This window comes from Carettochelys insculpta, chromosome 7 (assembly GCF_033958435.1).
Source record: "Carettochelys insculpta isolate YL-2023 chromosome 7, ASM3395843v1, whole genome shotgun sequence".
Classification (NCBI taxonomy): domain Eukaryota; kingdom Metazoa; phylum Chordata; order Testudines; family Carettochelyidae; genus Carettochelys; species Carettochelys insculpta.
This window is the reverse complement of record NC_134143.1, coordinates 51,809,921-51,836,666: the sequence shown is the minus strand read 5'-3', so window position 1 is coordinate 51,836,666 and position 26,746 is coordinate 51,809,921. Positions and strand designations below refer to the sequence as shown.

Here is a 26,746-nt window from a genome sequence, read left to right as displayed (position 1 = left end):
GGTGTTAAATTTCCATTACTTTAAGTCTTTTAATCAAGATCTTTCTAAGAGATTTGATTAGCTCAGCCACAAGTTACAGGACTTGGTGCACAAACTACTGGGTCAAGTTCACAGACCTCTGGTATGCCGATTGTAAGCCAATGATTTTAATGGTCCCTCCTGGTCCCAAAGCCTATTACTTTTTCTGCTGCAATCTCAGATCTGTCCCTACCGTGGAAATCAAAATAGCTTGTATAAGGATCCTTACTATCATGCTTCTTCTCCAACCTAAATTGGCGGCTTTTGCATTTAAAATAAATCATATTTATGTTTTAATTGTCTATGACAGTGATGGGCAACCTGTGGCTCAGGGGCTGCATGTGGCACCTTGGGGTTCCATGTGAGGCTCATGCACCTCCTCTCTGTTCCCCTCCCCCTCTCCTCTCATGCACTGGGAGCACATCACTTATTTACTCCTGCTTTCCTGAGCTGTTCAAGCTCTTACGTGCTGATAGGTGTGGGGACAGGGCATGAATCAGCCAATTCATGTCACTCCAGAAGTGCTGGGAGGGCAGCGGGAAAAGGAAAGAGGCACGGGCAGGGATTTGACACTGTAAGTGTAAATGTTTCTTTTGCTATTATTTGAAGTTGATGACAGTTCTATTAATATATGAATGATTAAAGTGTTTCTACTTGTTTTGAAATATTCAGCAAACAATGTATTAATGCATTTAATCTTATTTTGGTGGTCGTGCAGTTCACTGAGACAAATAGGGCCACTCAAGTGGCCTACTTACTAGCCTTGGTTGCCAATGGCTGGTCTATATGCATTGCCTTTGTGCCTCAATTCAGTGTTGAAATACACATATACAGCCTTGTTCTTCTGTAGTAGAGCAAGGGAAGAAAGTGAGGAGTAGAACTAAATATACAGCAAAAGACGGATTATTTGGAATTTGGATAAGCAGCACGCTCAATTAACTGGCTCCTGCTCAAGTGGAGCAGGGCTGATTGCTGCCCAGCTGTGGCCTATGACTGCAGGGCCAGCTGTCCAACTGGTATGGGGGCCTTCTGTCCACTGGTGACAGTGGGGTCCAGAGCCAGCTGCGTGGCTGGAGCCAATGGCTACGGGGCCAGCTGTCTGGCTGGTGATAGCAGCAGCAGGTCTTCCAGCCCCGCTCCAAAATTTGGAACATTTCATTATCCAGCACCCCCCAGTTCCCTGGGAGTGCCAGATAATACAGCTTCTACTTTGTTGGCTAAAGTAATTTGAACTACTGAACTCTGAATTGCTTTCTGCACGTCTTCTCTATATAGAGAAGGGCTTGGTCCTCCTCTGCCTTCCACTCCTCACCCCCAAATATTTACTGGACAAACTGGTCAATTTCCTGTCTAGCTATAGACAATTGTTTTCATATACTTTTGAGAAATTAACCTATTCCCTTTCTTAATTGCCCATTTGTGTATAGCAAGCTGTTCACAGATTTCATCCTAAATGTTCCAGTGAGCCGGCTTACAATTCAGAAGCTGTACTGTTTGATTGAAATCATTCACAGTGACCTCTTCACACAGCATGGTAAGCAGAGTTCTGGGAATCATTATATTGTCATATTATCTGTTGTCTCAAGTTCTCCACTAGTGTCAGTTTTGTTCTCACTGCAGGAGGTAGTGAATGTTGTAGCCAATTAAAACTGTTCCTCTGCAAGGACAAGCAGGTTCAGACTGTGTAAGAAAATGCTAATTGAGAGTTAATGTAGGCGATGGATCATGAGAAATAAAGGCAAAAACTTGTAATGTGTAATTTACAAGAGCATTAAATGCCTAAAGTAATTGGCTTGGATTGTAATTTTTAAAATATGAAGTTGTCACATTTTGCATTTGTGTAATGGAATTTTGTTTTGAAAAATTTGAGAGAGAAAACTCGACCTTTCTGATACTTTTTTTAAAATACCTCCTGCAAATTCCAAATGAAATACTTTCTCACTATACCACGCACCCACGTATTCATTTCACTTTGCAATTAGTGGCCCAATGAAAGACCAGTTCAAATAGTTATTTCATGGATTATCTAGGTTTTCATTTGCTGTATACCATTGCCTTTCTTTCTAAATGGCTGTATTAGGGAGAATTGTTGCTTCCTGACATAAGTTAATGTAGTGTTGCCCTCTCCTTTCTTCCCAGTAGTGTCTTCAACTTGTCCAAGCTCCTGTGGGCTGAGGAGAGTGATGAAGTCCCCTCTTCCTTTAGATGTTTTGTAGTGCCCAAGAAGTGCGAATGAATTTAACCAGGGTAGAGTAGAAGGAAACTACTAAATCATTTGGTGTCAAAATTTAGATTTGATGGGTTCCTTTTTAAAAGCTTTACAGATCTTAATAGTAATAAAAGCTGTATTCATGAAAGTGTAACTGAGCAGCAAAAATAATTTTTGCTTTTAAATGTCAATCTAAAGTGTTTGCAAGCAGACAGACTTATTTTGGTATGTGTGTATATCGACCATAAAATAAAATGGGTTATACAAATTAGGAGTCAAATTTTGCTTTTTGCTTTATATCAAACTATGACAAAATGAATGAAGAAAAAGTTATTTGCAATTTTAAAAACTATGGTCAGTCTTGATTATTTAAGGGAATTTTAGTAAACTGATCATTCATTTTTGTTTACATTCCATGACTGTATGTCTTCTAATGTATCCCTTATCTGGGTAACAAAATATTACAAATTTAATCAACATAATTCCTTCTTTGTCTGATATGCTTGTAAAAAGAAGCCATTTAGGTGAGAGAATTAACTAGTGTCAGGAATTGGAAACTTTCTAGAAGGTTTGGTCCTTTTTATCTACTGTGGATTTTACATCTAGGTAAAGGTCACACACAATAAAAATGAATGGCATCTGAATTTAGTGATTGGACCATGAAGTAATAGGAATGGCAAATAGACACACTCATTGCAAAGTGTGAAAGGCAAACCTCCAAGCCTTGCACAGAAAAAACAAAATCAACTTAAAAGTTTGTATTCTACTTAGTACAAAAGAGCATTGACAGTTTTATTTAGAATCATATTGTAGATTTCTATTCTTAACCCATAGTTCTCAGGTATTTAGTGGTTATGCTGAAAATATTTCTTTTGATGCTAAAATATTGTGGGAAAGGATCTTGGTACAAATTGCAGGGGAAATAGTTGTAAAAGTTATTCATACGATGAATATGAAACTGATTTAAAAGAGAGGGGAAAAAAAAAAAGAACCCAAGCATAGTGCATTAGTTCTTAAAACCCAACATTCTGAAAGGACTGCTGAACAGGTGCTGCTCCTTAAAATGTGCAAGTACCCTCTGCACCTGGGTGTTCTGTAGTTATCTGAATCAAATGTACTCTGTATCATCATACTATGAAAGTGTAGTTCTAAATGCATGTGGTAATGCTTTTCCAGTTTTGATTTTTTTTTAATAAACTGATTAGTTAAACCCAGTGTCTGCATGTGCGCAGATATTCTGAAGTGGTATGTTTGCTTTCACATGCAGAGTGTCTGCCTGAAAGTAATGACTCCCAGTGGTTCACAGATCATTAATGTATTAGGAGGCAAATTTAGCAGATGGCTAATAAAATAAATTACATATATCTTTCATATTAAGCTGACTGGCAAGCACATGCTGGAATGGGTATACTGGAGATAAGAAACTGTCTGGAAAATTCAAGAAGGGTCAAAATGGAACAACTTGAATGCAAAATACACTATCATATATAAATCAAAACAAAAAGCAGTCAAATAGCACTTTAAAGACTTGACTGCTTTTTGTTTTGATAGTATATAGACTAGCACAGCTCCCTCTCTGTTACATTATCATATATAAAGGAAATTAAAGGGTACAAATTATTATAAGGTTATGTAGTGAGCTAAAATAATTTTGTGAAAGCAGGGAAGCATGTGAATATATGCATAACACTTCTTACATTCACATTGTGCTTGTGTATACCTAAAATTGAAATAAGTGTGATATGCCATCTCGGACCAATGAGCTATGTTAAAGGTACTGACTTAAGCCTCACACTTCAGGAGACTCTGGACAGATAATGAGATGGATAATGTGAGTCAGAACCTACCTTACCAGCAGCTAAAAGTGCTGCACCAGCAGAGCTGCATGGAGAGGGGTTCAGTGGTGCCATCTTCTGCTTACACACGTAGGGCTATGATATTACGTGCTTCATAAGCTCAGTTGATGAGGTTGACAGAATGCTACTCTGAACAAGCCAGCAATTGCATAAGCTGAGCAATTCAGCAGGGTCTTTATGATTTCTGGGCTCCTAAGAAATAATTGTAACCTGACATTTTCCTGTTATGTTACTGATCATCTTTGATAACCTCCTCATGCTGGTGTCTAACAGCAAGAGACATAAAGCAGACTCCTTAGTCAGTTGCATAAGGGGAGGAGTAGAAGCAGCTTTCAAAGCCCTCGAGCTTTCTTATGGTCAGAAATGATGTGGAGGATTAGCAAGTTCATAGATGACATTAAGCTGGAAGAAGAGATGGATATGCTGGAAGATAGGGACAGGGTCCAGAGTGAGCTAGACAAAGTGCAAGATTGGGCCGAAAAGTATGGTTAGGTTCACAAAGGACAAGTGCACAGTCCTGTGCTTAGGACAGAAGAATCCCATGCGCTCTGGGGGAAGGGAGAGGGAACAATGACTGGCAGGGCAAGTGGAAGTTCTGAGAAAAGCATCTGTGGAATACAGTGGCGGGGAGGCTTGATATCAGTAAGCAATATGCCCTGTTTGGCAAGAAGGCTAACAGCATACTGGGCTGCATTAGTAGGCTTATTGCCAACAGATCACATGAAGCAATTATTTCCTTCCATTGGCCATTGGTGAGGCTGCATCTAGAGTACTGTGCCCACTATAGAAAGAGCCCAGTGGAGGGCAACAAAATGATTAGGGGGATATTGCATGTAACTTATGGTGAGAGGCTGAGGGATTTGGGCTTACTGAGTCTTCAGAAGAGAAGCAGTGGGGAGGGTTTTATAGCAGCCTTCAACAACGTGAAGAGGAGTTCCAAAGAGGATGGAGCAAGACTGTTCTCAGTGGTGACATAACAAAAAGCAGTGGTGGCAACTTGCAGTGGGGGAGGCCTAGGTTGGATATTAAGGAAAACTATTTCACTAGGGGGGCAGGGAAGCACTGGAATGGGTTACCTAGAGAGGTGGTAGAATCTCCATTTTTAGAAGTTTATAAGGCCCAGCTTAACTAAGCCCTCGCTGGGTTGGGGTTGGTCCTTCATTGAGCAGGGTCTTGAACTAGATGATCTCATGAGGTCTTTTCCCACCCTAATCTTCCGTGATTCTATGCGGTATGTACCATGTAACTGACTGACATTGACATTATGAGAAGTGACAATAAGAGTATTTGGGTAGAGTGGGAAGAAGGGATGTGAAATATGAGGGGATGAATGGTGGACAAAGATGAGGGTGATGGACTGAGGGAATGCTGAGGGTGGCTATGGTGATGAGAGGGGTGAGTAAGCAGTCATGTCTCATTATAAGATGATTTGAATGAGTTGGGTTCCATGTATGTTTAGCTTTAGACATGCATGAAGTCTGGCTATAAAATGTGTTTAGCTATAAATAACATAATGACTTTATTTCTGTAACTCTCATCTTCCAGTTTTCTTCTCTTTTTCCCCACTCCTCCACCCACAACATATAGTAGCCGTTACGTGTCACAGCTGCTGTTGGACTGTAGATTCTTTGGGACAGGGACTGTTTTTATATATGTATTCGGAAAAGGCCTAGCACATTTTGGATTCTAATTTAATACTAATAATAAGGTTGTTTGATGGACCTTAGCCCAATTTTGTTGACAGTGTTACCATTTGATGGTTCCAGAGGACATAGGAGAGTCTCTGATCTTAGCACAGTTTATGGAAGGTGTGTCACCATGTTGTTATGCTGTAAACGAAGCACACGAGATCTTTTCTGGGGCAAAGGCAGTATGCCGCATTTATTGAGAATATAACAGCAGCATATGCCTTTCAGTCACACATGCATACACACACCATGCGCACAGTCCTGACAAACCATGTTAGTTACCATTCCACAGACAGGATCAATCTAGTGGCCAGCTAGATTTATCACAGAGGGGGAGCAGGGCCTTGTTGGTCGCAGTCTGATGCTGTCCTGGAGTTGGTGGCAAGACAAACCCAAAGTCCCATGGCAAAGCACCCTGCTTTTATAATCCTTTCCTCTGTTGAAGTTTGCTGTGTCAGTCTGTGACTGGTGTGTTATCTTTTCGATACCAGTCATTCTCAAAACATCTCCGAAAGGCTCATCCTGCAGTCAGTTGTCCTCAAGGGTGCCTGCTCCATGCTTTAGAGTCATCAGTCTGCCAATACAATCATTTCTTGACCAGGGGTATGCACTGATGGTCCTTCTCTGATGCTATGAAGACTGTCTTCACCCATGCTTTGCCCCTCCTCTCTTGGCCATCTGGCACTGGGTATAACCTTTGCACCTTTATCTCAACACAGATGTACCACTTGCACAAGTAAACAATACTTACAAGGACTCTTAGAGAAAAGCAGAATAAAAGGTGTTGTAAATCAAAGAATTAAGGCTTTAGCCTTCAACATCACCCTGCAATCTTATTTAAAAAAATGTATAATTGGAGGTACACGTCTCCTAGAACTGGAGGGGACCTTGGGAGGTCATCTAATCCAATCCTCTGCCCTCTTGTCAGGCCCAAGCACCATCTCTGACATCTATTTGCCCCAATCCCTAAACAGCCCCTTCAAGGATTGAGCTCACAACTCTGGGTTTAAGCATACTAATACTCAGACCACTGAGCTACCCCTCCCGCCTTAAAATAGGCATAATATCAAAACTCTTGTCTTTTTACATACTAAACTCACTCAACTAAAACAAAGAGACATATTCAATTAAGGAACTTAATCAATAAAATCAATAGATATGACGTGTTAATACATTACCTTACATTGCTACATTGTTAAGCCTAAAATTCAAAGTTAAAAGAGAAGAAAACTTTCAACTCCAACAGTCATAGTTGCTGAGTTCCAAAGTCTTTGTTGTATTTCTATTTTAGTTGTTAGGTGTCCTGCTAATTTTATATCCTTGCTTAGATACTCATTTTTCTGAAGTTTAATAGCTAAATTAGATTTTCTTTGTGGGGATGAGGGAAACCAAGCTACTAATTAACTTGGTCTTTGACATGGACAAAGCTCTTGAGAAATGACTAAACTTTTCTCTCTTCTCACAGAGGAATCGTATTTAATTTGCTTCTACCTTGATTTGTCCAGTCTGATTTGACAGAACAATTACAGTAAGGACGTTGAAAAAATTTTATTTGGTCACAGTTTTGTTGTTGGAGATGTTTTAGTGTATTTGACACAACATTATTGTCTTGGAATAATATCGCAAACACGATCCAGCTGTGTTCTGTTGGATTTACAAGATTTATTCAAGATCTAGAGTCTGATAATCTCCCACTTCCTTTGTGGTATTCTAGAGGATTTCTGGTTTTGTTTTTGTAATTTTTGATATACTAATATTGTAAATAGCATGGTCAATAGGAATAAAGTGTGGGCCTGAGATTGGGGACATGTTAAGTCATTTTGAACTAGATAATTTATATCTCTTTGATTTGGTAGAGATTTTCTAGAAAAGGTAAGTAGGTTAAGGGCCTAAATCCCTTTTGAATTCAAGGGAATTAGTCACCCAACTTCTACTAATTCCTTCAAAAATCCCATCTGTCATTTCTAAAAACTGGGATGCTGCTTTCTTTCTTTGTAAGGCATTTTGAAATCTAATTTTACCCAGTACTATGTTGATATTTAGAAGTTAAAATCCTGATTCAGCCAGGTACTTGGGTACAACCCTAACTTGAGTAATACCACTGAAATAGACAAGGTGAGTGAGAGAATATATTTTATTGGGCCATCTTCTGTAGGTGGAAAGTATAAGATTTTGAGCTTCATAGAGTTCTCCCTCAGATCTGGGGAAGGTAACCAGAGGGTCCAAGATAAATCAAAGGTGGTATAGATGATTAAGCATAAGGGGTTTATACATGTTGTATGAAACCACTTAAAACAAAGTGTTACAGTTAGTACCTCTGCAGTTGTAGGAAAAAGGAGGATTAGTCAGCAGCATGATTTGTTACATATTTTTGTAATGAGCCACAAAAGCAGTGTCTGTTAAGTCCAGTATTTTTAGTGTATGGGAGAGATATGAATTTAAGTTCCCAAAACACATCTTTTGCAAATGTTGTATAGGTTTCCTTTGAAGATGAGGAATGAGAAGTCAATATGGAATGATCATTCTGAGAAAAGTGTCCGCCCACAGATGATAGGATGTTTTTGTCTTTTTATCATTTTCCTCTGGGAGTTCATTCAAGAGCATAGCACTTATTTTACCCCCTCCCCTCCCGTGATTGTTGAGGCATTTGGTACACTGTAAAATGTGCACCACATGTGATAGGACCACAGATCTTGAAAAGGTATGTTTTAGGGTACACTATTATAGTAATGGTGATAAGTCTGCAGGATTTGTAGTTATTTCATTTGGCAGGGTCTGGTGCTGCATATACACTAGGTTTTCCAATAACCTAATGGATGCTTTAAACTATAAACACATTTTATTTTTGTTATGAATGTTAATTACATAAAATATGTAAGTCAAACTCCAAGATTTGGTTTTATACTAATGATTTATTTGCCTTGTCATGGTATAACCATTTCAGGTATTTCTGTGTAAAACAAAGCCAAGTGTCAACTGAATTATGTGCATTCTGCATTCTTAGCTGAAAAATCAAGTGATTTCTCTATTAGAAAATTGTTTGCCCATAAAAGTTTAATAGAAAGCATACACCATTTACATTTAATTCTAATAAAAAATGTTAATCTTTTTCTCAGTGCGATGTAATGGGAGCAGAGTTATTTAACATCACTTTATGGATCATTTGTTTAATGGGACTAAACAAAAAATTAAAAAACCCTACTCATTATTCATAAAAATAAATGCTTTAAACTGACAAATTCATTAATGTACATGCAGTTTGCTGTCGCAAAGTCCCCATGTCGTTGTGGTGAAGCATTCGTTTGTATATTCATAAGCTGATAATGCCTGTTGAGTGTCCTCTTATAAAGATTAATGTTTTATTCTCAGTTCATATTACTCTGACATTAATCAATGTGGGTTAGACCTGTGCAGCAGGGGAAGAACAGATGTCGAATTATTTTTCTCTGTAATCATTGTGTATCATACTTATGAGCTATCTTCAGTGCTGGATTTTGAACAGGAGAGTAATGTTATAGACGATAGATTTATCCAGGTTATTCATTAATCATTGTTGGAAGGTGCATGTGATAGGCCATTTGGTAAAGATTCACTTTTGCTATTCTTTAGTTTTTGATAGTTTAAACATAGATGATAAAATATGGAGAATAAGATTCATGGAGTATTCCAGTATTCAGTAATTTCAGTATTTGTAGGAAGGATACACTGAACGAATCACCTACTTTTCTTAACATATTATAATTTTGTCTGAAATTATCTTTGGATCACTACTTATGGGTCATACTGCCTGTAATTAGGACTGGCTAGAAAACATTTGGTTTTCCGGGGAAGAACCGGTTTTGAAAATTATTTTCATTCTAATGTGGATTGAAGCCAGAGACATTTAAAAATGTTTAGTTCCATCTTGGAACTGAGAAACCTTCTTAACAAATTGGCATTTTTGGCCAGGTTGTGGGGAAAAAAAACTTTTATCACCATGTTTTCAACCAGCTCTGTGATGTATGCTATGTGCAGAATTGAATTTGTAATCCAAAGGTAATGACTTTCGCCTCACAGCACAAATATTAGGTCTGCTCCTTGAATGCTGAAAGGGGAAATGTTTGTTGATACAGAAATCACTCACAATCTAAGCACTGCATTTTCTACCATTGTCAAATGCTTTTTATGTTTATATTTCCCAATGCATCAAAACCACAATTTCCATTTTCTTACTTCATGATATTTATTACTTTCATGACTGCTGGAAAATAAGCTTCAAACTGTAGAGTTATTCCTGTGCAGCGTTTTTTCTGCTCCTCCCCTCCATAATTAGGTAGAGAGTACCTACAGGTCCTAGAAAGATCTCATGGTGATCACTGTGATTATAATGTACTTTATTTGCCTAAGAAAGCTATCATGTCTGGGTAGAAAACCTCCAAATAGCAGAACTATAATAAACTAATGTTACTATTCCATACAAGTGCAAATGTGGGAGTGAATAACATTTCTTTTCAATGACGCCTTTGAATATACAGTATGCTAAGGCCAAACGCAATAGCAGAGTCATCTTCTTTGCAAACCTTTGTGTGTGTGTGATTTGATCCTGATTGACAGTGCATCTGAAACATTCTGGACTCCTTATGTTACCTTCATGCTATATAACCTGCAAGATTTACAGACTACACAGTTCATTTACCCACAGCTTGGTTCTTAAGAAGGCAGATATTCACTGATGTGATGACTGAGAAATATTGTCAAGTCATCATTGCTGTTTGAAAGGAGCCAGCTCTCTGTATAGAAGGTTATAATTTCAAATAGGATATGACAAATCAATCAGGTGGTTTTTCCTTGTCCCTCAAAATAAGCTTGCTTACCTTCTCTATTGATCAGTCTCAGCTCCCAGCAACTCACTCAAGGGTGATATAAATGTGGGTTTTAGTTTTCCACTTGCTTTGCAGATACATCTAGTCCCTGACTTAACCAACGGGTCACATTCCGAACACCTGGTTGTAACTTGATTTGGTCATAAGTCAGAAATACCCTTTTACTGTAATCCCTTGAGGTACGCGAGGGTTGCATTCCATGTAACCCTTGCGTACCTTGAATTTCGAGTAAGTCGAGGAGGGCTTGGGTTGGGGCCCTGGGAGGGGGCAGGGGGGTTAAGTCTGGGGTGGGTTAGGGCAGCAGGGGTGGTGGGAAGGTGCAGTAGAGCTGAGGCTTGCAGGGGGTTGAGTCTGGCCAGAAGTTTGGAGCTGGGGCTGCAGGAGTGGTGGGTAGGGAGTTTGGAGCTGGAGCCCTGCGCACCAGGGGTGGGAGACCCAGGCAGAGGTTGAAGCCGGAGCTCCACGTGCCGGGGAGGATTGAGGGGGAGTTGAATGGGGTGAACTTGGGCAGGGGTGGATTGAGCCCTGGTGGACGCTGGCAGTGGCTGACAGCTGGAGCTCCAAGCACAGGGTGGTAGGGTGTGAGCTGGGGCCGTGGGAGGGAGTGGTCAAGCTGGGCAGGGGGTTGAGTGGAGGGGGGCTGGGAGCCAGAGCCCCATGCAGGGGGAGGTGAGCTGGGGCCACAGGGGGGTTGAGCCAGACAGGAGGGGGGTTGAATAGGGGTGTACTGGGGTGGGGTGCTTGAGCAGGGGGCAGGTTAGAGCCCCATTCATGCTATCTGGAGCCACACAGAGGCTGGTGGGGGGTTGGGGCCAGGTGGCAGGGGTTGAAGCCTGGGTGTGCGGGGGGGTTCGAGCCGAGCCCCAGCCATGCGGCTGGAGCCCCCCCACTGGAGGTGAGCTGGGGCTCGTGGGGGCGGTGAGCTGGAGGTTGGTTGTAAGTACAAATGGTTGTAAGTCGATGTGTGTGTAAGTCGGTGACTACCTATATAACATTGAGCTGTGACTGTTCTCTAGTAGTAGGATTTAAAAGGGGCATGAAATGTGCAAGCTCTAATTAAGGGTTTTTCTAATGGTACTAATTGATGCGCCAAGAGGCTTCACAATGAGAAGTTGGCAGAAGCAATGCTATCCTGCTGAAAACTCTTCACCACCACTGCCCCCGCTCCAAACACATATTAATTAACAGGGGGCCCCCTTGAGCTACTCCGGGCCCTAAAGCAATTGTGTGGCCTGCAGATGCCTAGTGCAGCCTCTGGAAGTTAGCACAGTTATTTCTTCATAGTGCCTGACTACAATGTGTCAGAATCCCTCCTTTACCCATTTCACTAAAAGCTGTATTACACAAACAGGTTTTTTTTAAGATGCCCTGTTTTAAGTCTGAGGTAGATGAAGTCCCACGTAACTGAGTTATTTAGGAGTACTTTACGGCAGCCAGTGTTTAAGAACCCATTTGTTTTGTTTCTTATCAGCAATTAAACATATTAGAGCATACTTAGCCAGAGCTGTGATAATGTGTCTAACCTCCTCTGTAAAGGGATTTGACTGCATCATGTGATAGATTTTTCAAATATCTGCAAAGTATTACCTCAAAATAGCCTTACAGGCAAATAGAAGTTTGAATTAATGTTCGTAAGTCTATTCCTTAGCAACATTTCTAATAATGTCTTTATTTAGCTGATGTCAAGATATTCTTCTGTGTCCCATACCCACATTTTTTTATTGCCATAATCTTCAGTGAATGTGTATCTTAAAAACTCTCAGCAGATTATTATCTTAAATACTTACAATTCATTACCTGTTGGGTAGGAGTGTTGTCAGACTTCATGTTCTATAAACCGCTTTTAGACACAATAAAAGATTGTGTCAAGATGCAATTTTTTAAATATTTGTTATACTTGTATGCATTTTCTTTTCAGTTATGTAGACTCCTTCAGGTTTTATTTGTACATCTAAAGACTGAAATGCAGTTAGGCCATGGCTATACCATGTTATCTTGTTAGGCTATGTCTGCACTTAAAACACCATGGTAGCATAGCTGCAACTCTGCCATTGTAGAGCTTCACTATAGACACTCATTACAACAATAGGAGGATTTCTCCCTTCACTTCCCTGAACAGCCTTAGCTAAGTCAACAGAAGAATTCTTTTGTAGATCTAGTGTTTGCAGTACCAGGAGCTAGGCTGGCCTAGCTGTGTAGCTTTGTTGATGAACACTTCAAGTGTAGACTGTTGTCTAATCTTCTAGTCTCTAAAAATGTGACTCTATAGATAATACTTACCTCTAAGTACATAGAACCCCATAATGACAATATTTGTCTGTGGATATACAGTTGTTAGTTAATTGTGGAATCTAGTTCTGTCTGCTGCTCAGAGTGAGGTCCTAAACAGAAGATGAATGTGTGGTGATGTGATGGGCTAATAGTTATACATACACTTCAGGTAAACACAATGCAGGGCTAATAGTTGTGCCATGAGGCAAACATTTCAACTCTGTCTGCCACTTTGCTCCCCTGACGACTTACGACAGAGGCTAAATAACCAAGGGTCAGATAGACAGAAATATTGCATTCAAGGTATTCTGTTATTAGCACTGTAAATATGAATATCATTCCTTTGTTATAAACAAAAAAGTCTGAAGCCGATTGAAAGTACTTGCTAGTAATAAATATACTATTTGTGAGATTATAGTATTAGGCCATTTCTAAACAGGCCACTTCCTTCAGAAGTTGCATGCTAATACACAGAAAGATGCTAATGAGGCACGGATGCAAATTCCCTATGCCTCATTAGCATAACATCACATGATTTGGAGTCTGGGAAGAAGGGGCCTCCGGAAGAAGAACTTCCTTCTGGAAGCCGCCCCCCCCAAGACTGCAGTTCTACACAGCATTTTGGAGTCCGGAAGAACGGTCTTCCAGACTCCAAATCACATGACATTATGCTAATGAGGCATGGGGAATTTGCATCCATGCCTCATTAGCATATTTCACTCCGTGTATTAGCATGTGTAGAAACAGCCTTAGACATGTTATGATTTTCCAGTATTAAAAGATAATCATACTACAGTTCCTTTTCCATGTGAATGTGACATTTTCAGAAAAACATATACTGCCTGTTATTTTTTTATACCTCGTTCTCCTTGCATCATGGAAGTATTGTGCTCAGCCATTCATGCTTCTAAACTTCAGGTGTATGCAGTGGGAGAGGGCTTTGGATAGAGATGGTTGGAAGGTTTGTCCATGGCTAAAGGAGACTATTTAACCTCTTTCACAGAACTATTTGGATTTACACACGTTTTAGAAGATTAATATGCCAGGTGTGGAAAAATGCCAACATTTTGTGGGGGAAGTGTTGTTTGGAAGAAAAATCCCATTAATTTCAGTACTAGGCTGCGTGCATGCATCATCACATAGTTGAATGATGTCGTGATACATTAGGACTTTGATATTGCTACGTGTTGTGGTGATACCATTCTGCATGACCAATATCATTAATCATCTTGGAAGGAAATACAGAAATAGTAACAACCAGTTCTTGCTAAGCAGCATTCTTTTTCAGGAGAGTGGTGTCCTCTTTATCTGTTTGCTCCCTCTTCCCCAGTTGAATACCTGGAGGCCCAGCTTACTCTTTCCTCTCTTCTGACAAGAAACGTCTAGATTTGCTCCTGTCCGGAAAAGAAATAATTGTTTCTCTCTCCCACCATCCCACACAAAAGTCACCGCATTGCTCCATCTCATAACTAGGCTTAAGGCTTTAAGGCTTCTTAAAGTCATAGGGGTGGAAGAGCCGGACTAATCCCCACTAAATCATTCCAGTCATGACTTTGTCAAGCTGAGACTTAATGACATCTCAGGAAGGAGATTCTACCATCTCTCCAGGTAACCCATTCCTAATCTTCACCACTCTTCTCATGAAATAGTTCTTCCTAATACCCAGCTTAGACTTCCCTCACTGCAACGTGAAACCATTTCTCCTTGCTGTGTCATCTGTCAGCACTGGGAACAGCCTCTCTCCATCCTCTTTGGAATGACCCCCCCTTTACATAGTTGAAGGATGCTATCAAATCCCCCCTCACTCTTCTCTTCTGTAGACTAAATAAACCCAATCCCTCAGCCTCTCCTCATAAGTAATGTACTCAGACCCCTAGCCATTTTCGTTACCCAGGGCTCTCTCCAGGGCATCCACATCCTTTCTCTAATGCGGGGCCCAGAATTGGACACAATACTCCAGATATGGCTTCATCAGTGCTGAATAAAGGGGAATAATCACTGTAGGTCTGCTGGCAGTGCTCCCACTAATGCACCCCTGTATGCGGCTAGCTTTCTTGTTTACAAGAGCATGCTGTTGGCTCATATCTAACTTCTCATCCACTGTAATCCCCAGGTCCTTTTCTGTAGAGGTGCTGCTTAGTCAGTTGGTTCCCAGCCTTTAGCAGTGCTTGAGATCCAACCATCCTAAGTGAAGGACTTTGTCCTCCCTGAACTTCATCAGATTATTTTTGGCCCAATCCTCCAGTTTATTTAGGCCTCCTTGGATCCTATTCCTACTCTCCAGCATATCAACCTCTGCCCCTAGTTTAGTGTCATCTGCAAATGTGCTGAGTGCGTCTTGACCTCTTTAACAAGTTAGGAGAGTTCCTGTTCTCTTAAAGCAGTAACATGATGAAACTCTTTCCCATTCTTTTTAGCCTAATTTAAAGGGCACATATTCACTGGACTGTGCCAGTGCTATTTTGATAGTGTTTCCTTCTGCTTGAGTATTATAGAGAAGTTAGTCAGTCTTGTCCATTCACAATGGAAAAGTGCTGTACCAGTACATATGCACAACTGCTTAACTTTTTTCTCAATTTTATAGTGCTCTGTGCTTAGTTGTGGGTGTGTCATTTGCAACACCTGTGCTTAAATACATGTTGTTAACATAGTAGAAGTACTCATGTTTAAAAATATGAATATGCCTAAACACCTTGTTGAATTGGAGCCTGGGAACTAACCAGTGTAGATGATCTCTTGATTGGGATGCCCAAGAGAATGTCTACAGTGCACCAAAAGACATGTGGCAGTGCGTTTCAAAACCTGAGCCAAACTCAGTTAACCTACACTCTGAGGCATGCTGCTGCAGAGGTATTTTGCTATGAAGTTGTACTCTATTTCTCATTATAAAGAGGCCAGTTTGAATTTGCTTCTCACATTAAAAAATAAAACAAACAAAAAACAAACAACAAACAAACAAAAACTTTAATCTACAGTTTGTTCTGGCTTTCTGTCTTCAGGGAAGTTAACTGTTTCCCTGAATGTTTTGCTTAAAATGTTTGATCTGTTTGCAACATGATGTGTGTGTGTGTGTGTGTGTCTTGCATAATTTCATAGTATATGCTTGTAACTCTATCTTTCTATGCAGACTGCAGGGAGATCTTGCTGCCAATGATGACAGATCAGTTGAAATATCATTTGGAAAGGCAGGAAGATTTGGAGGCTTGCTGCCAACTGCTTAGTAACATCCTGGAAGTCCTTTACAGGAAAGATGTGGTTAGTAACTAATGATCATACCAATTTGCCCTTAAGAATGCTATGTCTTGTGAATGATAGAAGTAATCACAAAGTAAAGCTGGCAATAACTTACGGTTCTCATGTATTTTAGTTCTGAGTTTTGCTTTCTTCCACGTCTCCTCTTTTGTGGTAGTTGGTGGTGAGGAGGTATTATCTGAAGTTTACTCTTTCACCCTGTTACTTTCTGGCCCCAAAATTTCTCACTTGTGACAGCCTTTAATATGGCCAAGAGGAAGTAGAATATTGCTCCCCCTGGATCTCATCAAATAGCACCACTCCAGATATTGGTCAGATGCAGGAGTTGAGCATCCTTCTTTCATAGCAGTTCCACTTCCTGCCACATAAAAAGTGTTGGATGAGCTTGGAGTTTGAAGTTTTCAACCTTTTCATTGCATTGGTGCTGATGTGGTAGGCCAGCTTTTAGTTTGTTGGTGACTGTTCATGAACTAAAGAGGATAAAAACCATTTACGCTGTTTTGAAGTATGTGGCAGAAAATTTCACTACAGGAAAAAAAATAGACTTTCTTACAAATCTCTCATTGTAAAAGATTAGCCGTAAATGAGTTTCTTAGTAACAAGACTTCTTCTTCGAGTGTCCCCGTGGGTGCTCCACCATAGGTGACGGCTTGGCCGGCGCCGCAGATCGGATCTTCCAAGCAGTTTCTGCCGGACCGCGCATGCGCCGGCACGCGCCGCTCCCTGGCGCGCTCCTGGCCATGTGTGCGATCCGGTCCCCGCCAGTTCCTCTCAACCGCCGTCGGCTGCAGACGGAATCCGACTAGGCTAAAGCCACATAGCGTATTCAACGACTTTATTTGTTTTCTCTTTAAAGTTTTTCAGTTCTTAGGATACCATAAGTAACCGGTTGTTATTTTGTAAAAAAAAAAAAACAAAAAAAAAACCAAACAACAAACAAGCTACGGAGGGACAGCTCAAGCCAGTCCCAGTAACCAGCGCCGGAGGCCGGGAGCTAGGGCCATCAGCCCTCCTGCGGAGGCAGGCCATCGGATGGGGAAACAGCACAAAGAAGTGCTAAGTACCCACAAACAAACTCAAAGACTCACCAACAATGTCCTCCTCAGGCTTTAAAAAATGTGAGTCCTGCCGAGAGGCGATGCCAGTGTCCGATGGGCACAGTCTATGCATAAGGTGCCTGGGGGAGTCCCATGTGGCACAAAAATGCGCCTTCTGTGCAAAGTTAACGACCAGAGCACGGAGAGACAGGGAGATGAGAATTAAACTGCTGCTTCTTGACAAGGCCCTCCAGCCAGACGTGCCGGAGCGGCCGCAGCAGGAGGGACCCTCCGGGGCCCTTAGAAGGAAAGCTGCCTCCCTCACTCCATCAGCGCAAAAACGGAGGAAAGTTTCTCCAACCCGATCCCTGCCGGCAGCAACAGTGAGCGGGACGGGAGGAGCGAGCAGCCCCCAGCCGCAGCAACAGCTGATCGGCGGCGGCACGGAGAGCCACGTGGAAGCGGCTCAGCCTCCGATGATCAGCCAGCCGCCCCGCACCGCAGGCAGGGCGGCGGCTAAGCAAGCGCCGGTACCAGCGGCACCGCAGGCAGCGGCACCGATCCCCGGGGAACCGGCGGTGCAGAGCGCGCAGGCACGTAGCCTGCAGGCGCAGAAGGACTCCGCACGTGTGGCACCGCCCTCGAGCGTGCCTAGCACGGTGCCGACGGGGCCGGGATCCCCCGCCCATCAGGGGGCGGAGTTACCTCCTCAAGGGAGGGGGAAGGCTGCACACAAGAGGAGGCATTGCAGCCCCTCTCCAGACAGGGCTGTGGAGCTCTTCTCTCACAGCCCTCCGCTCATGTTGCAGACTCCAACCAGAAGGCAGGGGCCCCCCCTAGCCTACCCGGAGCCCCCTTCTCCTTTCCTGCAATCAGCCTCCCCATGGCTGGCACCACCCTCGCCCTTCCTGGGATTTGAATCGCTGGACTATTATGCAAAATCGCTCTCTCCAGTGTCTCGACGATCCCCCTCTCCCAGACACACAGGGTACGTGCAAAGGGAATGGTCAAGGTCACCTTCCCAGGAACAGTGCCTATACTGCCATGGTCGTCCCTACCACGCGGGGCATGGACACCATCGGCAATCTACCAGGGAGAGATCCCCACATATTACCTCGTACCCCCGAGGGCAATCGCGATCGGGGACGGAGACTCAAGCATCCCAGGGGGGACTGGCCGTGGACCCACGAGATTTTCCCTCGCAAACCTCCAGCGAGAGGGCGCACCATCACCATCAAGAACCGGAAGGGTCCAAAGAAATGTACCCCAGCGGTTCCTCGTTTTCCTCCCCGGATGAGGCCACGGCCTTAGGGGACGTCCATCCCAAGGACGATCTCAAACAGTTTCAGGAGCTGTTTAAGAGGGTAGCTTTCACGCAAGGCATCCAGACAGCACAAGTGCAAGAGAAACATCATAAGCTCCTTAAAAATTTGAGCTCCCCGGTCTCCTCCAGAGTAGCAATCCCGCTTGATGAAGCGATCTTGGAGTCCGCCACTACCATATGGCAGACCCCGGCAACTATTCCGCCTGTCCAAAAGAGAGCGGATAAGAAATACTTCGTGCCGGCGAAGGGCATGGAGTTCTTGTTTAGCCACCCCCAGCCAAACTCCTTGGTGGTGGAGTCCTCGCAGCAAAGATTAAAAACATCTCAATTTAAAACAGGGGGAATGGACAAAGATGCCAAGAAGCTAGAGCTGTTCGGCAGAAAGGTCTACTCCTCCTCCACTTTAACCTTGCGAATGGCAAATTATGCAGCGCACTTGGCGAACCATAATTTCGACAACTATGCCAGATTAACTTCCCTCATGGACTCGCTTCCAGAGGACAAAAAGCTGGTCCTCAAGGCCATAGTGCAAGAGGGCTACGCGGCTGCGAGGATGGAAGTTCAGATTGCTTTGGACGTTGCGGACACGGCAGCACGTTCCACAGCAACTGCAGTGGTGATGCGACGGGAGTCCTGGCTCCAGACCTCGGGCATACCGAGAGATCTGCAGGCGAAGATAATCGACCTTCCCTTCGACTTGCAGAAGCTGTTTGCTGAATCAACTGACTCGGTCCTTCATTCCAGTAAAGACTCAAGAGCCACACTCAGGACCCTGGGACACCCCTCCATACTCAAAGAAAAGGTACTACCCACAGCAAAGGCGGTACCAATACCAGCAACAGCGCCCCCAGTATCACAGGGGTTACGAGCAAGGGCGGCATCAGCAGCACCAGCAGTACAGAACCCCCAGGCGACGCTCACAACAGGGCCGTACGTCCTCGGGGCGGGGCCAAAGGCCACAAGTTTGACATACAAATCCAGGGCTGCGCCATCACCACCATTGCACAAGATCATCCGAAACGACTTTTTCACCATCGCCTCCGACCATTCTACGACCAGTGGCAAAGGATCACCACAGACAAATGGGTGCTGGAGATCATAGCCACGGGGTACGCCATCCCCTTCCAGTCGCTCCCGCCGCCGCGACCCCCGCCCAAGCCCCACCCCCAGGAGGCCTCCCATGTAGCCAGGCTCAGGCAGGAGGTGGCCCACCTAGAGTTCATAGGGGCGGTGGAAAAGGTGCCGGAGCAACTGCAAGGGAAAGGGTTCTACTCTCGGTATTTCCTGACGGAGAAAAAGACAGGAGGCTGGAGGCCCATCTTAGACCTTCGTGGCCTCAACAGGTATCTGCGCAAGCAACGTTTTCGGATGATCACTATTGCCTCCATCCTTACAGCACTGGACGATGGAGACTGGTTCGCAGCCCTCGATCTACAAGACGCGTACTTCCACATAACCATTCATCCGGCTCACCGACGTTTTCTCCGGTTCATGGTGGGCAACGAACACTTCCAATACAAGGTCCTACCGTTTGGCCTTTCCTCGGCCCCCAGAGTCTTCACCAAGACCTTGGCAGTGGTGTCAGCCTACCTGCACAGACAGGGGGTGTTTATTTTCCCGTATCTGGACGACTGCCTGCTCAAAGGGACCTCGAAAAGGGAGGTTCTCCGCATGATACGCGTCACAGCAAACACGTTCTCCGCACTTGGCCTGGTTATCAATATGGCAAAATCAAAGATAGACCCCTCACAGGACATAGAGTTCATAGGGGCTCGCATAAACTCAGTCTCGGCGAGAGTATACCTTCCAGAGGCTCGCTTTCGAGCCATCGGTTCCCTCGTGCAGGTCATCACCTTCAGCCCTACGGTGCCGGTCTTGACGTGCTTGCAGCTGCTGGGCCACATGGCAGCGGCTACGTTTGTGGTACAGAACGCCAGGTTGCACATGCGCGGCATGCAACATTGGCTGGCAAGTGTATACAAGCCGGCAGTACACACCGTTCACAGGGTGGTGTCGCCCCCACCTGGGGTGCGCGAATCCCTGCAATGGTGGGTAAACCCCGGGAACTTGCTAACAGGGGTACCCTTCCATCAGCCGCAAATATCGGTTTTCCTCACTACGGATGCCTCCCTCATAGGGTGGGGAGCGCACATGGGCGAAGAGGTGGCTCAAGGACTGTGGTCACCCACGGAACAGTCTCTGCATATCAATGTTTTAGAGCTCAGAGCAGTGTTCAACGCCTGCAAACACTTTCGAGACCGTATACAAGGCAAAGTCGTCGGGATCAGTACAGACAATACCTCCACCATGTTTTACATAAACAGGCAAGGAGGAGCTCGATCCCGTACCTTATGCGCGGAAGCAGTCCGCCTATGGAACTGGTGCATCGCCCACGATATAATCCTGAGAGCCTCCTACTTGCCGGGCATGCACAACGTGAAGGCAGACCAGTTGAGCAGACGTTTTGCGCTCACCCACGAGTGGCAGATCCGTCCCGATCTACTACGGCCCATTTTCCACGCATGGGGGTTTCCCCAAATAGATCTGTTTGCCACTCAGCACAACAAACAGTGCCCACGATTCTCCTCCAGAGCAGGGCTGGGCCGGGGGTCCCTGGGGGACGCGTTCGCGATCCCGTGGGGAGGCCCCCTGCTTTACGCGTTTCCCCCCGCAGTGCTGATCCACAAGGTTCTGCAAAAAGCCAGGAGAGACAAGGCTCGGATGATCCTGATAGTCCCAACATGGGATCGCCAACCATGGTTCCCCCTACTCCTGCGCCTGTCGGACCGCCCACCGATGCCTCTTCCGGTGGCGCCGGACCTGCTCACGCAAGCCCAGGGGTCCATAGTGCATCCGCACCCCCAAAGCCTGCGACTGCAAGCGTGGCTAATCCATGGCTCAGCTCCCTAGAGAGCACATGCACAGTGGAAGTACAGCAAGTCCTAGAAAGTAGCAGGAGGACTTCCACTAGGAAAACCTACAAACAAAAATGGACTCGCTTCATGGCTTGGTGTTCTACCAAGCAGCTGGCCCCCCTTTCGGTGCCTATACCTACAATTCTAGAGTATTTACTGGACCTCAAGAGAGCAGGACTCTCGCTATCCTCGTTAAAGGTCCACCTGGCCGCCATCTCGGCGTTCAGACATGAGGAGGGAGGGCACACGGTGTTCGCCCACCCTATGGTTACCAGGTTCCTCAAAGGGTTGGTAAACCTATACCCCCCTCGGAAACCGATTCCACCTTCGTGGAGCTTGGACCTGGTGCTTACCACACTCATGGGACCACCGTTCGAGCCCTTGGCCACGGTTCCCCTTCGCCTCCTTACAGTAAAGACGACCTTTCTTCTTGCAATTACGTCAGCCCGTCGGGTGAGCGAGCTTGCGGCAGTCATGGCAACGCCACCCTGCACTGTCTTTTCCAAGGAGGCGGTAACCATACGGCTGCATCCAGCCTTTGTTCCCAAAGTTTCTTCCGAGTTTCACATCAATGAACCTATTGTTCTACCCTCGTTCTATCCAAAGCCTCATAACTCCAGCGAAGAGGCGCGCCTACACCTCCTGGATGTGAGGAGGGCGCTAGCCTTCTACGTAGACAGGACCAAGTCCTTCCGAAAAACGGATAGACTCCTGGTCTCCCTCGCTCCCAAATCTAAAGGAGAAGGTCTCTCATCGCAGAGAATCTCAAAGCACATTGTATCCTGCATAAAAATGTGCTACGAGCTCAGAAAGACTCCTTTGTCGGCCACTCCCAGGGCTCATTCCACCAGGGCGGTGGCAGCATCAACAGCCTTTTTCAAGGGCGTTGCATTGAAAGACATTTGCAGAGCGGCGACCTGGTCATCCTACGACACGTTCGCCAAACATTACGCCCTTCACAGGGTATTCCAAGAGAATACCCGTCTCTCTGCAGCGGTCCTCTCGGGGACCAGCTGCACATAATCCGATTACCCACCACCTATCTGGGTTACTGCTGGGTAGTCACCTATGGTGGAGCACCCACGGGGACACTCGAAGAAGAAAGAGAAGTTACTCACCGTAGTAACGGTGGTTCTTCGAGATGTGTCCCCGTGGGTGCTCCACTTCCCGCCCATCCTCCCCGCTTCGGATCTCTGTTAGTGTTTTGCAGGGGCAACCGAGGCGGTTGGTCGAGGAACTGGCGGGGACCGGATCGCGCACATGGCCAGGAGCGCGCCAGGGAGCGGCGCGTGCCGGCGCATGCGCGGTCCGGCAGAAACTGCTTGGAAGATCCGATCTGCGGCGCCGGCCAAGCCGTCACCTATGGTGGAGCACCCACGGGGACACATCTCGAAGAACCACCGTTACTACGGTGAGTAACTTCTCTTTGTTCAAATTATGGGAAAATTGAAAATTCTGCTGTGATGGTTGGAATGCATAATTCGTCAGGAATGTAAAATATATAAAAATATGCTTATGTGTTCTATGATATTTAAAAAATCTTCAGGAAGCAGGTGGCTCTTTAGATATCCTAGTAAAACCAAAATGTCCCCCTTTACCCAAGTCTCTCAAAACCACATCTGAAATACTTGATAATGCTTCCTTCTGCCTGAGTATTATCGGGAAGGTGAACAGTTCTATGCGTTCAGAAAGTAAAGATGCTATACAGTTAAAAATTCAGAATAAGAAAGTCACATCTTGTCACCAGCAAAGAGCTTGGATGCTGCAGAACAATAGCTGCACATGTGTGCACTGGAGAGGAAGGATACTTCTTCAAAGATGCAAGTGGGAGCTTGTGGAAGTTAAATGCAGTCTTTTGAACATTGGGTTATTTTCCTCACTCATTTAAAATAAAATTCACTAGAAGATTTGCACAACTGTCCAGCAGCAGCCTCCAAATTACTTCCTATTCAGAGAATTGTCTGGCACAACATTTCGTATGTTTTCATTTCAACCATAAGGTAGTTCCTAAAGAAGGTTGCACTAGGGCAAAGGAAGGCAAGTAACCCTTACACAGCACATTTACATTGTGTGGAGGTAGGAGGAACCAATCCCCTATGTTAGTATGATGCTTCCCTACTTCCTTCCAGTCTTTGTGGGACTCCATCCCTTTTCAAGTTTGGGATGTACCTCCCCTAACTTGGTTACATTAAACATTCAGAGTCAACACAACACACTTGATGCTTTTTAAAATATGCAGGTCACCTCTGAAACTAGAATGTGTTTGAAACAGTTGGGAATCAGTTTGAAAGGCCTTAGTTAAGTTGTTCAGTTTATCCAATAATACACTGCCATTAAATATGCTTTGTTTATCTTGGTCAGAAGCATTCAATTTCTAAAAGGGGAAAAAATGTCTATGGAAAAGTAAATTGTGAAGTAAGCAAATGAAAAAACATTGCACTTTTCCGACAAGGATTTTTGCTTTATTTAAATTACTCTAATTATGTACTTAACTTTCAGTAGCGGGTAATAAATAAAAAGTATATTTTCTTTATGCAGTCTTTGCTTTTAACATAAACTGTTTTTTTTTATCTTGTTGAGCAATAGTTGTGAGGTGTTATAATTGATTTGGTTTCAACAAGATAGATGGATTTAATAACAAGCATTAATATTTGATTTATATTGATTATCTTTTGGTGATAGTTTCCATTAAATTATCTTTTCTCTTCAGGGACCAACGCAGCGACATGTCCAGATAATCATGGAAAAGCTACTGAGGACAGTAAATAGAACAGTCATTTCCATGGGACGTGATTCAGAGCTCATTGTAAGTGTCTTTTGATATAGACTTTAAACTATTTTTATCACAACTTCTTGCACTTTGTATCATATGGGATTTAAATTCCTGGTGGTAAAAAGCAATCTGAATCTCATGTAATTTTCTTGTATGTTCAGTAAAGTTTTGATTTACATTTTTTGTGTGGCTTACAATAGGAAGAGAAAAGTCCTTTTTAAACTGACAGTGATCAAATGATGAATTTATTTGGGCATGTTTTATTTTTTGTGATTTCATGATGTTAAATGGCTAATGAAAAACTTTTTTTTTTCAGAGATTTAAATTGGAATGGAGTGTAGTTTTTGCCAACATTTACTCACATTTTGATAATTCGTTTGTGGGTGATGATTCACATAGCCATATTTTTTTAAATAAGTGAACAATTGTGGAATATGGCCCTCACAATTATAGTTTTCATACTGAAACAAAGACTTTCATGAGTGCACTTGCACATCTGAGAAATTGTAAGGTTATTCCAAAGTTATACATTTTATGAATGCACTAATTTGATATCAGAAGAGCTAAACTCTTTAAAAAGAAAAAAAAACAAAAGCAAACCCTTGTTTTGCTCGACATTATGTATGACAAAGTTTTTGTTACATTTTTGTAGTTTGTTTATTGGACTGTAAATTTTCTGCATCTGATATTTGGTTTCAGTGGAGCTACGCTGGTTTGCATCAGCTGATGATATGAGCATTAATTAACTTTTAAAATGATAACATTTGTCTTTGCAGCATTTTGCACACAATGTACCTAATTTGTGTGCAAGCTTGTATTTTAAAAAATGATTAATTTAAATTTCTGTACTCTGGAACAATTACTTTGGTGGAAACCTCGAAAGAGAGATTAGGAAATGTTTCCTACCATTGTGCACACTTGAAGAGCTTTAACTCTCTTCTTAAAACATCTTCCCTTACTTCTTCCTTTACTGTACTTTATTATATCATTTAAAAAATCAAAATTGATAACATTCTGGAATAACTCTCCTCTCTTCCTCTAACAGCATACTATTCCTTCATCACAGTCTGACTGTGATTTCTCCATTCATCCTTCTAGCTGCTCAGTCCATCATCCACTGGATACCATCCCTTTTCACCCTCTGTCCTCTATCTTTCATCACCTGTAATAGTATTTATATCCCTAAGAAAGATGAAATACCTTCTCTTACTCCTAATTGTCTGTCCAGCTATCATCTTGTCTCTTGCTTTCCACTTTGGACGTCTTCCTGTGTAATGATTTTATTCCCAACTTCCAGAACAACGATTATTAATCCTTGTGCAAGTAAAATAGCTATAATTCTTACAGAAGAAAAACTTAATACTGGGAAAGCAGAGACAAATAATTAGATTTTAATTGTGTGTGTTTATTTTATCATTTATTTATTATTTGATATATTTATCAAAACGTCTGTACATTTGTAATGATGCAAAACCAGAACAGGATATATTCTGAAGTATTAAGTTTCTAGACCCATTGTCAGTCATTTCCATCTTTAAGTGCACCAAAATGTGTTTGCAACTTTAAGTTTTGCATATATATATATATATATGCATATATATATTATAGTGTGTTCAGATGTAACGCTTTCAGGCTATGTTCATGTTCACCGGTGTGCATTTGTAATATAATTGCACTTAGTTAAAAACAGATGTAACGCTTTCAGGCTATGTTCATGTTCACCGGTGTGCATTTGTAATATAATTGCACTTAGTTAAAAACATATATATATATATATGTTTTTAACTAAGTGCAATTATATTACAAATGCACACCGGTGAACATGAACATAGCCTGAAAGCGTTACATCTGAACACACTATAATTATTTAATGAATGCTGACAGCATCAGGAATTTGTAAGAGGGCACTCACTATTTAAAATTCAGTGCATTTCTGAAAGCATCTCTCTGTAATCAACCAATAATGATTCACTTTTGTGGTGTCAATAAAGTAGTAAGATGGAAATGCAACCAGTACTTAGTATGCATAACCTTACCCTTCTCAGATCAGCATCAGATTGAGATTTATGCATTACATTTTTTTGTCTTGAAAGTTGCACTTAGAATTTAGATTAGAGACTAGATCATAGCAGAACAAATAAAAGAAACAAGAGTTCCCAGACAAAGAACCATAAAGAGGGATAGTTTAGGTGATGCATTTTAACAAAAGTAATGTATCACAAATCATATATAATTCATATCTTATGTATAATAGCTATACAAGTGTTAAGAGTGGTTGAATCTGAGTTATTTTTCAAGAGGAAAAATTATTATCTATCACTTCTTTACAATTTATTGCACTGGAATTAGCTGATTAACTATTTGCAAAAATATTGGAAGATTTGTGATAATAGATTCTTTGAAAGAAGAAAATATGTTCATTGAAATACAAATTACATCTTGATTCTGCAGATTTTCACTCCTGAGTGGTCTTGCTTGAGTAACACCAAAGAATGTTGTGGAACTATATGTCCAAACAAGGGTTTGCGGGATTGGCCCCGA

General features: G+C 42.9%; 1 protein-coding gene across 4 annotated transcripts in view; it reads left to right on the top strand.

The window, feature by feature from the left end:
* DOCK1 (dedicator of cytokinesis 1) overlaps positions 1-26,746 on the top strand; it is a 620,618-nt gene that overhangs the window by 159,255 nt on the left and 434,617 nt on the right. For all 4 annotated transcript variants that reach the window (XM_075000462.1, XM_075000464.1, XM_075000465.1 and 1 more), the window contains 3 exons: positions 1,446-1,552; positions 16,032-16,159; positions 24,143-24,238. In XM_075000462.1, coding sequence (XP_074856563.1) covers positions 1,446-1,552; positions 16,032-16,159; positions 24,143-24,238 — 331 coding nt within the window. The remainder of the gene's footprint in view (positions 1-1,445; positions 1,553-16,031; positions 16,160-24,142; positions 24,239-26,746) is intronic.